General features: G+C 35.3%; 1 protein-coding gene across 5 annotated transcripts in view; it reads right to left on the reverse strand.

The window, feature by feature from the left end:
- Positions 1–17,635, reverse strand: part of EXOC6 (exocyst complex component 6) — an 86,594-nt gene that overhangs the window by 26,539 nt on the left and 42,420 nt on the right. For 2 of the 5 annotated variants that reach the window (XM_069019702.1, XM_069019704.1), the window contains exons 17-20: positions 17,115–17,249; positions 13,761–13,940; positions 10,694–10,723; positions 4,974–5,115 (exon numbers count right to left, since the gene is read on the reverse strand). In XM_069019702.1, the coding sequence (XP_068875803.1) occupies positions 4,974–5,115; positions 10,694–10,723; positions 13,761–13,940; positions 17,115–17,249 (487 nt within the window). Of the gene's footprint in view, positions 1–4,973; positions 5,116–10,693; positions 10,779–13,760; positions 13,941–17,114; positions 17,250–17,635 lie in introns of those variants that run through there. The other 3 variants (XM_069019703.1, XM_069019705.1, XM_069019707.1) reach the window with 2 other exon arrangements.

Here is a 17,635-nt window from a genome sequence, read left to right on the forward strand (position 1 = left end):
TGAAAAGTGTGACCTTAAGAAAGTCTTTTCAGCTTTTGGCACTGTATACTTTGGGAGATATATTCCTACACCAGAATACTCTTCCATGCCATGGGGCAAATATTTGCCTCTTTTCTGTGCTCATCAGGGTAAGATAGTTTGGAATTTATCCTAATGCATTAAATAATGCAGAAAAATTTTGTTTCTCTACGTAATACCTACTAGCATTGCAGCTATGGAACAAGAAGCACACAATGTACCAAACTTAGTTGTTGTATCAGCTTTGTTCTCTTAAACTACAATTTTATATTATGAATGCATGTACAACATTAGGGACACTCATTATAGCACAAGCATTTATTCTCACATTTGAATCACTCTGACAGGTGACTACAATAGAATTTGTTTCATTATTTTAATTTCATGAGTTCAAAGGGCAAAAAGATAATCTACTTATGATAACAGTCAGACAGTTCCCCCTCCGCCCTCAGTGCAGGGCTTTTAAGTTTTGCTAACAATTTTACAAAGCTAATTAAATATTTTCTACTGCACAGCATATTAGGAAGATATTACAAGAACAGGATTAACATTCTTAATGTCTTTGTCCTAAGGGCCCTTTTCCAGATAGTAATGAAACACTGTCATATATACATCTTCTAAAATATTCACCCCCTACAATCATTCTGGACTTAAAGAGGATTTGGAGGGGTAGGGGGCTGGTTGGTTGTTTGGCATAATGTGCATAAAAGCATTCTGGAATTTTATAACACAGGAGAATGAAGTGCAAAGATCACCATTAAACTGTCACTTCTAGGGACGAACAAGTGGCTGTTTGGCAGCTTGAATCAGAAACTTAACTGTTTAGGAAAAATTTGTTGAAAATACACACTATGTGATCTGGTATTCACAAGGTTTTTGTTAACATCATCTCTTCCTCTGCTTTGCTGCTACTGTGTATATAGAACAATAACTTTGGCACAGCGTGCATCCTCAATATGTAGAATCTCAACATACTTCCTGTAAGAGGCAGTTTAGGAATATAAAGAAGGTAGGATTGAATGAAACAAATATGTAGTAATACAAAAACAGGCTAGGAGGTAACATACACATTATAATGGTGAATAGAAATGTTGCAAAGATTACTTCAGTCCATTTTCTTTTGAATATTTTGCTTTGATCTTGTAACTACATTTTGTATACAGGATATATGAGAATTGACATATATATACGTAAGTATTAATGGAGATCATAAGATAAAGGCTGTATCTGCTAAATGGAATTCAAGACATCTTTAACTGTAAATTGCACTGATTTTCTCTGCAATTCTAGATTTATTAACAGGTCTCTTCATTTTATTTTCTCAAAATCCCATCTTTTAGACATCATCTGGTTGTGCCTCTCTGTTGGTCTGGGAATTCAGTAGCTAATTCTTGACAAACAGTTTTGCTGTTCAGTGGAAGAAATTAAAAACCAGAGTCCAGACTTTGAATCAAAAGCTAAACTAGGACAGTTTTACTCCAGTCTCATAGCATAGGCGGGACAGCAAAGCTTCAGAAGTACTTTTAAAGGAAGAGCAGAGAATCAGGTGACTATCTCAGCTGCCTCAGCCACTTTGCAGCCCTGTTGGATGCTCCAGCTGTTCAAACACGCCTGGAGGGAGGCTTGCTGAGGGAGCTGCCAGCTGGCCAGGCAGCAGCCCCCAGCGCCAGCAGGACCTCGCTGCTTCCTCTCCCGCCCGTGCTGCCATACGTGACCGGCAGATGAAGGATGGCCGCCAGCGAGTGAAGTTAACCTGACTGCCCAGATGGGAGAGAAGGCAGGTAAACTGAGGGGCTCCAGAGAAGAATATCGTGTCTTTTCAAGGAAAAACAGGATCTGAGTTCCTCAGCCTCTGGCATGCCCACCTGGAGATTACTTTTGTGTGTGCTCAGCAGAGAACACTTTGCTCAAGATGTCACTTGCTCTTGGATACTGCAGCTCTCCACACAGTGGGTGGAAGGAGGGACTGTCAGGAAGCCATACATAGGGCTGATCAGGAAAATACAGAGCACCCGTGCTTTGCACTAACTCTCTCCTAACCCTTGCTCGATTATAGGCAAGACCCAAAACTTTTTCACCCTTTCACAGCTGGGTGAAGAAGGATGCCCATTCACCCATATTTCGTTCTGCTAACTAATCCTGCCTCTCACCATTCATCTGTGTTAAAACACATACATTAAAATATTTTGCTCTTCCAACAGTTACAACTTCTGACAACTTCTAACTCTTTAATAAGAAGCTGATGTAACCTAAGCAGATCTGGATGGTGTCTCTGAAAAGCTCATTTTTATTATGTACACCTTTCTTCTTGTAAAGTGAGATACAGTAACCCACATTTGAATTTCACTTCAAGAAAATACCTCCCCTTCACAACCCGTTTCCTTGCTGGGGGAACCGCAATGTAATGTTCAAGCAAAAGACTAATCTTTGGATTTTATTCAATGGGACTTAGTACATTCTATTTTCTGAACAGTGCTGAAAGAATCCCAGTCATTCTAGTGGAAAATAACCACTGAGAAAGAATGGTACAAAATACAGGGGTAAAACACTGCTCTAGGTTATAAAATTTGCAGAGGAAGTGAAGAAGTACTTTGATTAGAACAGGACAAACTGAAATCATACTGAAAGCTTTTGGAATCTTTGGAAGGAAACAAAAAACTTGCTAGAAGAAGAACAAGATGATGATGATCTTCTTTTCCTTACAAATCATGAGACAAGACCATCTGATGCTATTATTATTGTTGAGCAAAAATATCAGGTATTTCCAGATTTCCTGCTCTGCTTTTTGAAGTTAGCTACTATAGGTACTACACTGCATGAAAATTTAGTGCAGGATAATGAAAATCACAATTCACCACCAGATCACTTCCTTCCCTTCCACCTTCCTTTCTTGGAAGTCCACTTATCACTCTACCTATCCTTTGCCGCTAAGAAGAGCACTTACAGACTTTAACAGATTGCTGCTCGTTAACAGATTGCTGGATTGTTCTTTGGACTGTTGATTGCTTTTTAACAGAAAAGAAAAAAGCTAATAAGTTATCACATTTTCCTGATTTTATTTAGATCTCTCCAGTACATATCAGAAAGAGTAAAACTAAAGATCAGAAAAAAAATTCTAGGATACTGGCAAGAATTTTTAAAAGTTTACCTTCAGATATTAATAACTTTCTACATCTCATCTAAATTCTTAGTTCAAAATTCATCTGAGTATACTCCATTGTAAGTAAAATGTCAAACCCATTAATACAGTACAGTAGAAAACTCGCAACAGTTGTGAATTATTCGCACACTCTAAGCACTAATTGAAATGTCACTGTCGTGTCCATTAATCCCAAAGAATCAAAGAATAAAGCTGGGGGAGGGTGATGAGCAAGAACATAAATCATGGGCATCACAGTGAGGCCTGGAATGTGCCTGTGATGGACCTTATGAATGAAACCACATCAGCAAAGCAGTCTGAGCAAAATCTTGTGTCACTCCTTTATTCCACAGACTGCAAAATGTCATTTGTTGCAACACACTATTCTGACAAGCTTCCATAATTGCATTTAAACTACTCAAAGGGTTTCTGTGAAAAACCAATTCTTTTTTTCTAACTGCTTTAAAAGCCTTGCAGAAAGGAAGAAGTAAAGTTCATTCTATTAGCACTTGTAAGGCCAATGCTAGAAATTACAGAGTGGTGGAAAAGATGCATTTTTCAGTTTTTAAGTTACTAGCTTTCTGAAACTTTCTTTTTTTGGCCCAAGTTTTGATATGTCCTGTCCACACCATATGCTCAGAATAACAGCTACATATAAAAACCATGCTGTCTTACAGTTATATTTTAACTCCAAAATAATGAAATTTTAGATCAAATAAAACTCTGCTAAGATTTCTTCACTGATTAAAGTTTCTGCTGTGCATCAACCAAAGACGGCAGACAGAATGGCAACAAGAAATTAGGATAGCACTAATCAGGGCACATATCAGCCTTTGCCTGAGAAGAAAATGGTCTGAAAAAACCCAAAGATCAGATGACAGCTGGACACATTGGAACTTCTCCCTTTTTTGCTGTGAACATACTGTTCATAATGTGAAAGTTACCTGCAAGACATGCATTTTATCCCTGTACTGCTAGAAATCCCAGCGTGAAACAGGGCATTGGTTCATCTACAGAGAGTAGTGAAGTACTGTGTTGTTCACAGCTGGTATTTTAAATATTAGAATAATATTGTAATGGACAAGCTTTCTTCACTGTTACACTATTTGTTCAGAAGGCCGATGATGGTTTAGTGGTTGCATTCATTCAGCTTGTTAAGATGAATGATTATGGTGTCAGCATTACGAATACCACATAATTTCTGTTTTTACAACTTTTTAATCTTTTTTGTATGAGGTAATTAATCCTGCCTTCAGTGCTGGATTTAACCAGTTTATAAAATAATTCTGATGCCATATTTTAAACAGTGACAGTAAAACAACATCTGATGTTTAGTAAATCAGTACTATTATTCTGCATAGTAAGGCAGTAGCTGTTCTAGGAGTGAGGAAACCCTATATAACAGCACATTTAAAATTTGTATCATAACAGATCAACTCAAGAGGGAACATTAAAATTTCACAGATATTTGACCTTTGCTCTTAACCATTAAAACATAATATTTATGCAGTAGTTTGGGGCAATTTTGTACTAAACTAAGTCTTTACTGGATACAGTGATTATGATCCCATTAGGAGTAACAACAATGTATGTTTCAATTCAGGTACTTTAGTTAAAAGAAAAGTTTCATAAAAAAATTTCTGAGGAATGCCAATATACTTACTCATAAATAATTTTTACAAGAAGATGTACTGTAATATTATTTTTTTAATAAAAGACAAAGTTTTAGTAGATTATGGAAAAGGATCACTGTATAGCTTACATTAAATAACTTTCTTCAATGTTAAGACCAATACAGATACGAATATATACTTACATTCACACTGTATCACATCTAAATTAAACTGCTGAATTGCTCCCATGCTTATTTGTTTTAATTCACTGTCCAGTAGCATCTGCATTAGGGACATTGAAAGATGCTGGCAGGCTGACATGCAAGCTGTCTGGGCCACTTTTCCCTAGTAGAAAAAGCAACAAGTTTTATGATAGAAACAATGATGCGTCACTAAAGAACTGCTCATCTGATTTGATTTTAATATACACTCTTAAGTCTTAATGATACAAAACTTAGATTAGAAGGAGAGAGATCACACTTCTGTTATTTATTTGATCTATTATATTTGTTTCCATTAGATCAAACAGAGAACTATGTTAAATACATTTTAAAACAAGGACTGATATTTCTTTCAGATATCCAGCAGTCTTCATGAATACAAGGCCATTCCCAAAACAATGACAATTAAAGTTGCTGAAGCATATGAACAGCTTTGTGGATTTATTTAAATATTTTTAACCCAAACAGAATGAAAGCAAGAAGGTAATGAAAATCAACATGCAGCATAGTTTTAACAACAGTGAATTACAAAACCCCCAAATTTATTTAAACCAAAATGATTGCAATTGGTTGGGGCATTTCTTGTAAGAGCTTGTGCTAATTACTGGTAGTTTAATTGCTCAGATTCCATCTCAAAGCTTGTTGCTAAATTATTTTAAAAATTCATGATTATCCATCATCTTTTCAGGTGCTTAATAAATCAGTGCTGTCAGTGATCAACTACTTACAAAATGAAATGTAGCCCTCTGCTGTACAAAATAGAAATAATTTCCCAATCACAGTCTAGCTAGCAATATTGTTCTTTATCATCTACACGTAATTGAGACAGTTTTTCCAACATGAGATCAAAAAACAAAACACAAATTCAGACATTAACCTGAATAAATTACTTAAAATTTAGTACAGAAAAATTGAAAAAAACAAATTCCTACTTATAGTTAAGAAAACCACTTGAGACCAGACACCAAACCAGATGGCACCATTCTATTCACAGCACTGCCATCTTTTAGAACAGAGTGATCTTGGGTGTCAAATGCAAGTATATGATAATCTCTGCAGTTTAATGTACTGAAACCATTCTTTTCAACTGATGTGTATGTTGAATGATATTGAAACAAAGGTAACAACACGTTTACACAAAATAAATCATAATAACAGAGCTATTGGAGCACATACCACTATTGTTTTACTCCTATCCATCAGTACAGTGATGTCACCTGTTTCTCTGAAGCAATGGTTCCCCAGCTGTTTTCTGCAAAGCCAGGTTGATCAATTCATTGCTGACTTCCAGAAACACATAGAAGTAATGAGCAATTACAATGGACAACAGTTCGCTGTCCCAAAAAGTTTGGAAAGTTCTGCTCCAGAACCTGAAGAGCCAGATCTCGTCCTTAAAAAGTCAACTTGCTAACATTACTGAATTTCCATGTACAGAAAATTTTCCTAACAGAAAGCAAATCTCACTCCAAATATTTTGTGCTTTAAAAATGTGTTATTTGTTAAAAGGTAATTAAAATGTAGAGAATACAATGGAAAGCCTTCAACTCCCCTCATGTTCACAGTGAACCATTAAATGGCTGTTGCTAATTCTTTTTTAGCATTAGGACACCTTGAACTGTTAGGAGCTTTTTATCTAAAATGACATGTCAGCTTCTTAATTGAAAATCTCAGAAAAGCAAATAACATTTTTGAGCAAAATAGATGAACTGACAACAAAGAATGTAAGAAACAATGCAAGAACAGCATGCTTAAAAGTCTCCCAAACCAAACAGCAATTATACTGGGAGACATGCAGCTATATTCCCCAAGCAGAACAATATCAATATGAATGGGGCAAAAAGAAGAAAAAAAGAATAGGCAAAAAAAGAAGGAAAAGAGAGGTGAGAAAGGGACTCAATGGGCCACAGTTCATGTAATTACAGTGTAGTATGTCTGAAATACTTAATGGAAATGTCATTTTGATTTAATGGAACAACTAGTGCATCTCTGCTTAATGTACTGCTCCATCAAATCAGCTCCATGTCCTATTTATGCTGCCACTCTAATGTAATAAAAGTTCAACCAGATTAATAGGTTGTCATGAAAAATTTTAACATTCAGTTTATTCCATATGGAAAGAATGTGTACTCATCTGTTATCTTAAATAAATGACAGAATTTTATATTTCTAACAAGCATGTGTAGTTAATTGTTACAATCTGGCAAATATCAATAGTACTGGAGCACAAGATAATGGTTACAATACAGAAATGACATGGCTAAAGTCACTTGGACTTTAAATAAGTATCAATACATGTACATTTAACATTGATTTTAAAATTTCATAAAATGTAAGCATCCTAACATAGAAACTATTTCCAACTATGTAACTTGAACTACAGGCTTATTGTTCAAATGACACATCAACAAATACTACAAGTTTACTATACACAGTTGATACTTAATAAAAATCACTCAATAGTCTCAAATTTAGAGAAAAAATAAAGCTACGCATATCTATCAATATGCTGAATTTTAACTAAGAGAAACGTGAACTATACTGTTATCCCTCTTCAAAATTCAGTGCTTCCCACTTCAAAATACACTGGATGTATCATACCCAGAAAAGAATAAAATTAACATTTCTGTTTGAAAAATAGGATCTATTTAAAAATTCATCTCCGAATTTCCAACATGTACCACATAATCAATTCCTTGCCATTTTTACATAAAGTATTTTGAAGAGGAAATATAAGGGTTCATGAACATAGCATTAACATTTCTTTTTCAGACTTGAACAAATGTCAGTTAATTTTAAAACAGTCTTGATGTTTGTTATTTCTCAGTCAGTTGTTTTGCTTTTTAAAATTACTATTATTATTTTTTAAGAGGGTGGGGGTGGCCATGGTTATCTAGCAATTAAATACCTATATTCAATAGCATGCAGAGATTCAGCAGGCTTCTCACATCCGCCCCAGTTGCCTCCCATTTGGAGACACTACTATTGTCTCTGCTGTGCCTATGCTAATTGCTCCTATCTACAAAACCTATTCTTCTACTCAATCAGTGTAAAGTTTAGGAAACAAGGACCCTATTCTATACGCAAAAACACCTGCTAACAGTGTTAAAGGCAACTATTTTTTCACCCAGCCTTCACATTTTGCTGAAATACAAGTTTGTAAAAAGAGAAAACCCTTAGACAAACTTCTTATATTTCAAAGGAGCTTGTAAAGAGAATCTGCTGACATATTAAATCCTTTTTTACAGGACCCAAAAGCTTTTCTCCTAAGAACAATTGTAGTAAAGAGACATTTGGCTCCTAGGAAATTCCCAAAGGGTTAGCCATATGCATCCTTCCATGGCACCTTCGCGGTGCTGCTTTCTAAAACCCATGCTAGTTGTCTCAAAAGCAGCTTTCATCATTCACTATGGTGTCAGTCAATATGATTTATGGACTGCATTCAACAAAGTCAAAGCATATAGAATGAGAAATATGACTACAATCTGCTAATTTGTTTTGTATTGAGCCACTTAGGAGTCAAAGACCTGATGTCAGGCTGAGACCAGCAACACAATTAACCAGCCAGTGACAGATTCATCCATCCTCCCTGCCAGGCTGTGCCAATCAAAGACAGCATGAAGCAGCAGTTGGAGAAGTCAGTAAGAAAACCCATTCTCTAAGTAGCCTGTGGAGGCTGTTGATTGACAGTTTTTGAATATAGCTGCAGAAAACCACCACCCCTTCACCCTCACTGCAAGCTGTGAAATTAGGCTTTTGCTGCCAATCATGGAAACAATAAAATAACACAAACTGCTATCCTCAGCATAAAAAGAAAATAACAAAACTTATCCGTTGAATCTAAGATGTTAAGATGAAGAATTAATTTAGCAATATGAAATAACAATGTTATTATTTCTGAAAATGCAAATAAATTAAACATACAATTTTCATCATTCAGGGTTAAAAACTCTAACTTTTGAACTACTGATGGAATACAAGTATACTAAAAACATGAATGAAATTTTTAAGAATCAATTTTACTTCCTGTCTCTGCCCCAAATGCTACTGAAACAATTAAAAATACCTAGTTGAAAGTTAATTTGCAACTGTCTCTTTTCAATGGCCACTCTTTTCCAACTTTGTACTGACAAGGCACATATCTAGAAGAAAATTTCAGCTAATTCTAAACTTAGATTAAAGCCATTTACATATAGTCCCACTACAATTTCAAGTTAACTAATCTGGAAATACAAGGTAATGTTTTTCCTTAATTCTTCAAAATAAAACTAAAAAACATAGTTCCTTAATAAAAAAATTGATCATCCAATTTATTTAATTAGATTAATGGCTGTATAATGAAATTTTTATTCACTTTTTGATTCAAAGCATCTAGTGGCACTTTAAACTGCAAGATGAATTTAAAATGGGATGTAAACATAATCTCAAAAGACTATATTCTTGTGAATTCAGAAAACAGAACCATTAAAAACTGCATGACTTCCAAAAGCCACTCAGCTTCTGTGCTCTACATTGCTGAAATTCTGCTAGTCCTCGATCGTGACATAATCGGCAGTCTGAGACCTATGCAACATTACCAGGAAGTATTTCTACACAAAACACAGAGCTCATGACACCTATTAGCTGGACAGGTCACCACAATGCTGAGTATTCAAGTGATGGAAGTGTTGATTGGAATGAACCACCGTTGTCATCTAGTCCAGCCTTCTACTTGGAGCACTATTGCCAACACTACTTCAGGTCTATTGACCTTTTTCCTGCAGAGCCTTCAAAATAACTGAGGATGGGAATTCAGCAGCCTCTCTGCACAATCTCCTTCAAGACTGCATTACTGTCTCCGAGCTCACTTCTCCCCTAATATCAAAACTCCATCTCCCAAGCTTCTACCTTTGATCACAGCCATGTCTGAATTTGTCAGTCCTACCAAGAAGTTTGGCTCCATGTTTATTTGTTCTTCAAGACATTGTAGGCTGCCCCTGGATGTCTCCTCAGCTCTCTCTTCAACAGACTAAATACTCCATCTCCCTACACCTCCACTTGTAACTCATGTGCTCTAGGCTCCAAACAACTTGGGAGCCCACTGCTAGATTCATTCTACAGATTTTAATAATCTGTAATATTAACCTCATCCCTTTCATTATCACAGCAATGCTTATGCCAAATCAAAATAAACTCCTCACATGAAAAAAATTACAACCTGAAAATAATCAGGGGATGGGAGAATTCTTAAATGCAATTCATCAGCTTCTTAAAAAATTTTTTTAGAAAAGCAAATAAAGAACACCAGCACACACATTCCCTTGACCCCACACAAATGGAGCAGAGGAACGATGGAACTTTCACTGATTCCTTATTCAGCTATATCACTCTATCCTCATTCTGTATGCATGTCTCATGTATTTTGATACCTGACCCCTCTTTCAAGAGGTCTCAGTCTCCTCTAAATTAGCTCATTTGGGATGCAAGGCACACCCCATCAACCTTCTGCAAGGTTTTTAGGACTCCTGCTGTCTGTCCCAGTGTATGAAAGCCCAATGTTAGTCATTAACCTGATCCCTGCATGCATCCACACAAGGTACACAGCAAGTTATCAGCAAAACAGAAAGGCTCTTTTTATTAAATGATTAAAAATTGAAGCAATAAGCCTGCAGGCAGTTCATAGTTTTTCTGCTCACATGCTTTTTCTTCATCTTGCATCTACTTACCGACATAGCTGCATGGTCATTGTTGTTATTCTGAGAAGGAAACCAGTAAGGCAATCAAAACAAAAAAATTAAGATGTACTGTCAACTTCAAAAAAAAAAAAAAGAATAAAAAAATTGGTAGCAATAAAAGATAACGAAAAGCTTACATAAAGAACAATTATAGTTACATAATAATATTTTTTTTAAAACCTCTGAACTTATACAGTATTTTGTTGAGGTGTTACAAAGAGATTATAATTTAAATAATACTAATCTGGCAATAATATGTTTTCTGTAATAAGGAACCGTATGCCAAAATATCAAAGTAGCAAACTTCAAATGAGAGAGTGTCTATTGAAATGCCTTTCCAAAAACTTTTCGTTACAAGAAAGAATATTCTCCAAAACTCTTAGGTTAAAAAACAAATGCCGTGTTTACCATTACTGCTTACAGAGCCTATCTGTATGTTATTAACATATTTTGTTCAAGACTTAGGATGACTCAGGATAGTAAGAATCTAAATACAACACGACTCATTAATAAATTTTAACATAAAACTTATGGCAATATAATGTAGGGTGGAAGAAAGCTGTTTTCTTCTCCAAAATTGCTTCTTAAGTACAGTAAACAAACAGAGAGGAAAATTAAGACGCAAAACTTGAGAGGGAAAAGAAGTTTTGGAGACACAAGACATTTCCAATGATTCAACAGAGATATCAGACCCCAACTAACTAGTGTCACTTTGTGTGCAGATTCTGTACAGTTGAGATCATGGTCTACCTGATTTAGAGCTCTCATACTCCAATAAAAGTAATACAAATTGCATAAAACAGATATACAACATCAGATGCATTTTTGAAAAGTTATGTCTACATTGGTACAGAAATACATCAGTACAGCCTCACATGAAAGCACAAAGGAAGACACATCCCTGTGCATTTACACAGCTTATACATACAGCAAAAATAAAACAAGATTCCCATGACAGGAACCCAATGACTGCAACAAAAAAAAATGTTAAAGAACATATTATAATACTTCTACAGGCAGACTAGAGTTTGAAACAATACCAAAGATAAAGTCAGTGATCCTGGAGTGTAACAACAAAGAACTAGTGTGGCCAGCTAGTGTCCCCAGCCCTAGCCCAATGCCCTCTAACACAATTGGGTATGTTACGGAAGAAGAGAAGAGACCTCTGTACTTGTCCCACTCTTTTTCTTACTAGAATTATGGCCAGTGTTCTAGGACTGTTGTTCTTTGATTTCTAATTACAGAAAAGGTTCTGATACTATTTTGAGCAGTGGAATGTTTCTGCCAGCCATGCAAAAATTATTATGGAAATGACACTGTGACATTAATGGAATAATTCACTAATGAAAATCAATTCTAAAACTATTCCAAACCTTAATTATAGCATGTGAAAATCTAGCTTAGTTTATCACTCTGAAGCACTTACTATTTTAGTGAGTTATAGAACCTAGTTCTGGGCTAATCTTGGAAAATACTTTTACTATAAATTCTCTCTTAAAGAAAATAACTTACTAGTACAAATCTAACATAGTGAAACTGTGTACACATTTTCATAGAAACTCCACAGCTCACACACAACATTCACACGACTGTTTCTACAATTGGCCAAGATAGGATAGGGAGAAAGACGCAGGATAAGTAAAAATTACAAGAAACCTCTTGCCAGAGCAGACTGCTTGTCCACACAATTCTACATCCTGCCTGTTACCTGACCAGAGCTTGAAATTACAGAATAACCTCTCCACAGAAACTGGCTTTCTCCAAAGGCTGACTTGTACCCCCAGGCACGTAATTCTATTCCTTCCACACTCCCTAAATCCTAATCCACAGCTGCTTCTTTGCATTCCTCTTAACAGATTACTTCGTTTTGTCTGTGGCTCATTTCTGAACAGCTATTTAGCAACATACATTCACGACAGACTTCTGTACACCCTGCTCTACAAATTTCACGTCCCTTAACTGTCATATGCATATGAGGAGCAGTGCCATTTGCTCACACTGCTTTGTATACTAAGTTACAATGAATTACACTATCTAACAAACTTGCTATTCTTTATCAAAAAATGCTCCACTTATTTGGCACAGAAGCATATGCCTCACATGACACATTCACATCAATATCACATGATACATTTTGAGAGGGCTTTGTCTTTGAGTCAGTTAAAAGAACAGGAGACTGAAGAATCACAGTCTCTTTGTGCAAGACCTGGAAGATGAGATAAGCCTGCTATGCCAGCAACTTCAACATCTTGCTGTGCACATAAAGAATTATCTTTTACTTCCAGTCTGAAGCCTTGAAACATCCTATGCATTGAGGACTTATTCTTTATAAGCATTGCAGGTGAGACATCAGTGTGACTGTAACAACCAAGGACAAGCTGATAAAAAGCAGATGTAGCATGAATTACTTACTGAAGTTACTCCAGACCTATAAAGCTATAAACCATTATGATAATAAGCAAAACTAGAAATAGTCTTTTTCATCTGAAAGCAAGGGGAAATCAGACAACAGAACGTAACAATTCATACATAAGACAGCTCAACAGTATCCTTTTTCCTGGGACAAAATGACACAGGATATATTTGAATATGAACATGGATTCATTTCAATAAAGCTCTGTTAACTAGAATCAAATAACTGATCAAAAATATTTAGCTAAAAACCTTGGAGAATATAAGACCTCCATAACCTTATGCACAAATGCAGGACTTGCACCAATTCTGCATTGTTTGAACCAATGCATGTGTACACAAAACCAAGATGGTTAACCAGAAAGGCTTTAGAAAATGGCACGAGTTCTTACACTATTTGTAAATTAGTTGTTGGTAACAATATTTAGACTAAAGTATTTGAAAGTATTTTCTAAGTATTCTGATGGGTAAGCTTTATCAACATACTGAAACACATTTGACAGCATTTCTGTGCTGAGAAAATCTTAAAAATACATCTGTCAGCATGTGCACAATTCAAAAACCACACCTTTTGTTAAAACTTTACTGTTTTAAAATAAAATGATGTTCAAATAGTTTGAAATTAAACTTGATTTTGAACACTTACAGGTAAATGAGTAAAAACTTGAAACGTGCTTCTTAAAAAGTTAATTAGGTCCATTAAGTATCCACTGGCTCGTCCATCTGATTCAGACATTGTCCAATCATAATCAGCAATCTGAATAAATTCATCTATTTTTTGGTTAAGTTTTGTATATATTTCTCCTTCTGCAGCATGCCTTGCATCCTGAAAAAAAAAAAATTGTGTGCAATGCTTGTCAGTATTCTAAAATATTACTGAATTCAGATAAGATTATATCCATCAACAAAACTGAAGTCTTTTGTTTTTCTTAGGTTAAAAAATACTTTATTTAAATTGGTATTTTAATGTGTCTTACATCTGAGGCTGTGGTTTTTAAAATACTCCCATAATGCATACTATGAGTGTTTATAACATGATATGCCTAGAGAATAATCAAAGTTTTCAGAAAAATTAAGCTAATTTTAATTTGGAAACAAAGCAATTTGTTTACTTTCTTCACAACAACCACCTTTAATTCAGCCTTACAAATGTATCAACCCTGACACAAAGTTTATTTTTCTTTTACAAAGAAAATAATAAAAGAACCTAATAATTTTGTATTTTATGTACAGAGGTAAAGAAATCAAATTATTTTTATATAATGTCTTAAAGCTGCACATCTGAAGAACACTCATAATTTTTCATCCTCCTTTAAATATCCTGATCATCATACACCACGATGCAGAGCACTCCCCTCCTTCCTCCTACTTTTGTTCTGCCACACTCTGGATTCTACTTTTTGGAACAGCAAGGTCCCGCATTTACTGTGAACGGAGTTTACAACGCTGTCTCTCTGTCTCCTTTGTACAGGGGACATCCTCAGTGATGCAACAGGATCTGTGGGCAGATGCTTGTGTGTGTGGCTGGAAAGTTGTGTTTTTCACACTCCCAGTCTGGAGTTTAGAGATATTGGGTATCTTTCTAATTTGGGCTCAACATAAAATTTTCTTCCCTGATATTGAGAAATAATTCAAGTAAGACATTTGATTTAAACCAAATGGATCAGCTGCGTAAGGATTTTAGAGGGTAAAAACAGCCTGGATATACTGAAGGAACAAAAAAGCAGATGAAACTCCCATCACTACTTTCCTCTGGAAGAAAGCAATCCAAAAAACTTGGCATTTAAGAAAAGCGTAAATAAGAAAAGCAAAAAGAAAAAATAAAAATATTTACATTTATCTGAGCTTAAAGGTGTCCTTACATTGAGAGTGCCAAATTTAGTCTTCAATGAGGCCCAAGGCTGAGAGGCACTTCAGGAGTAAGCAAGAAAGTATGTGGCCCTGCCATAAATACGTATCAAAGTATGATTCCCTAAAAATAGCATTTTTACTGCCAAACCAACTTGAGAAAGTCTCCACTGAACAGCTCTCCAAATCCAACATGCAAGAATCTGGCAACCTTTCATGATGACAAAGGGGTATGCGGATATCCACAATTTTGTAGATGGCCACAACTAAGGAAGTTTCAATTAAAGTCTAGTCTGTATTTAAAATTTCTAATTAACAATGAAACCTCAGTTGCAACAATGAATAATGATGGGACTTGCAAATATATCCGCCTAGGTTTAGCAAAATTGCTTCAATTTTTTTTTTTTGTGTTAGGATTTTTTTTTTTAAAACACTAAGTCATTCATGGAGTGGTTGTATCACCTTTAACAGCTAGAATGATTTAGTGGCAGTGGCAGCACTAGTCCTTCTAGTTTCGTTTTGCATTAAAAAATTACAGCGTAGATGTACTTAAAAGCTCATCTCATGGAATGTAAACGTGATCAATGCTGTTAATAAAAGGAGACTTTTGACCACTCTGAAAGAATGGAGGTGACACAATTTGCCACCAGGAGATGAATTTAATAACAGTAGAACATACCAAACTCTGTGAGGGCCCAGTTGGGGAACTGTGAGCAGTTTTTCATTACAATGGAGAGGGAAAAAAAGAGGGATTAACAAGAAAAGAATTTTCGACTATAATTTGAGAACGTTGTGCTAACAAGTTCTCCAGGCAAGTAGACAGGAGAGAAGCCACACACACAAAAAACCCGTTATGTTTGTCAGAGTTTAGCCCATATTTTTCCAAAGTGCATACATGCTAAACTTACTAAGCACAGACACAGTATTGTGTGAATCCCTCCAACAAAACTTAGCTGGCAGGAGCGTTAAACATAACTTACAGCATAAGCAATCTACAAAAAAGTAATGCAACTTGAAAAGGCACATATTAAATGAAACTCAAGGATAAAGAACATCTCACCTCTTAACAAAATCAAAGACTATGGCTGTATTAAGTGTTTTTGAATGCGTGTTTGAATGGTAAAAATAAATTGCCCTTACATGAAAATAGCTATAGATACACAAATTGCAAGACATATATGCACTATTGGTACACAACAAACAAACGAGGCAGCCTAGACCAAAATTAGTAAAACTGCTGCTAGGGTGATGGTAACCAAGTTCGGTTGCTAGGCCACAACCTTTCTGTCTTGCCTCACGCACTAAATCCTTCGCAAAACAAGCAACAGCTAATGGGAGAATTGTTAGCAATCAACTGGAAATAAGAAGTGTCTTGCAATGATGGTATCTTATTCCACCTCACCCACCTTTTAACAACTATGCCAGAGGGTATATTACAGTAGGGTAGGCTACATATTGCATCAAGAGAGAAAATGAATTGCAGAAAACAGAACTCTGTCAATAGGATTAATCCCCTTTATCCCATAAATACAAGAAATCACTCTCCTTTGTTTCAGTGTGCACAGAAAAAAACACCAAACACCTAAACTTCAAGTTGCAGCTGCTGTAGAATCCCTGATGACTTTTATTTTTGTTTTACTTTTTAAATTCTAAAAATATCACAGAATACTTTTAGTTGAAGCACTAGTTGTTAATACTTCTTTTATACTAATACTTACACCCTTTGAAAATACATCACAAAACATTTCTACCGTAGAATAAAAACAAATAGATACAAACATTTTAGATTAAGCTAGCTGTTTTGCTTGATTCCATTCAGAAAAAGGGAGATGCTACATAAACTGGAGCTTAATCTATTAAAAGCTTCTGGTGAAGTTAAGCTTAGACTGTCATTTCACAACTTAATAAAAAATGCATTTGAAAGACAATACTGAGGCTTCTCACATCCTGACATATTCTAGGTCATACTAATAACATAAAAACCCACTGTTTATCTGCTCAGTGTTACAACTTCACAAGCTTTAGAGTTCTGAATAATTTGAGAGACAAAAATGAGAAGACATGCAGCTTTGCTCTCACCATTTTTGTTTTAAAAGGCTTCATTTACATAACTTTTCAGACAAAGTCATATAATGGATGAGATATACGATACCTTAAATGTAGAAAGCCCATAAAGTCTTGCAGTGTGAACAGTCAATTGTGAAATATTTGTAATGTTAGATATAAAATCCTCAAGGTATTTACAGGCTTGCTCCAAGTGTGTTGTGTTTATGATGATTTGAACAAGCTACAAGGGACAAAAAATTATTGTAAAAACCTTTTTCTATCACGCATTGTAATTTGATTTTGTAAATGGTTACTTCTTCCAGGAACAAAGGTACTAGAAATTCATTTCAGTATTTCAGGTTACCACCTATTTCCTGTTAATTTTCAAGTTTGCTTTCAAAAATAAAGATTGCAGACACCTACCCAGAGAAATAAATCCAACTGATAGTTTAGAATTAAAAAAAGGAAAATATATTGCTGAAATAAAATCACTAATTTGTGCCATTTGAATTTTTTTAATTTACTGCTATTAAAAAAGCCACAACATTGTCTACAGAATGATGCATTCAAGTATATATTATATCCTACTCCACTCTATTTTTTATAGGAAGAAAGAGAAACTCAACA

This window comes from Aphelocoma coerulescens, chromosome 6, assembly GCF_041296385.1.
Source record: "Aphelocoma coerulescens isolate FSJ_1873_10779 chromosome 6, UR_Acoe_1.0, whole genome shotgun sequence".
Lineage (NCBI taxonomy): Eukaryota > Metazoa > Chordata > Aves > Passeriformes > Corvidae > Aphelocoma > Aphelocoma coerulescens.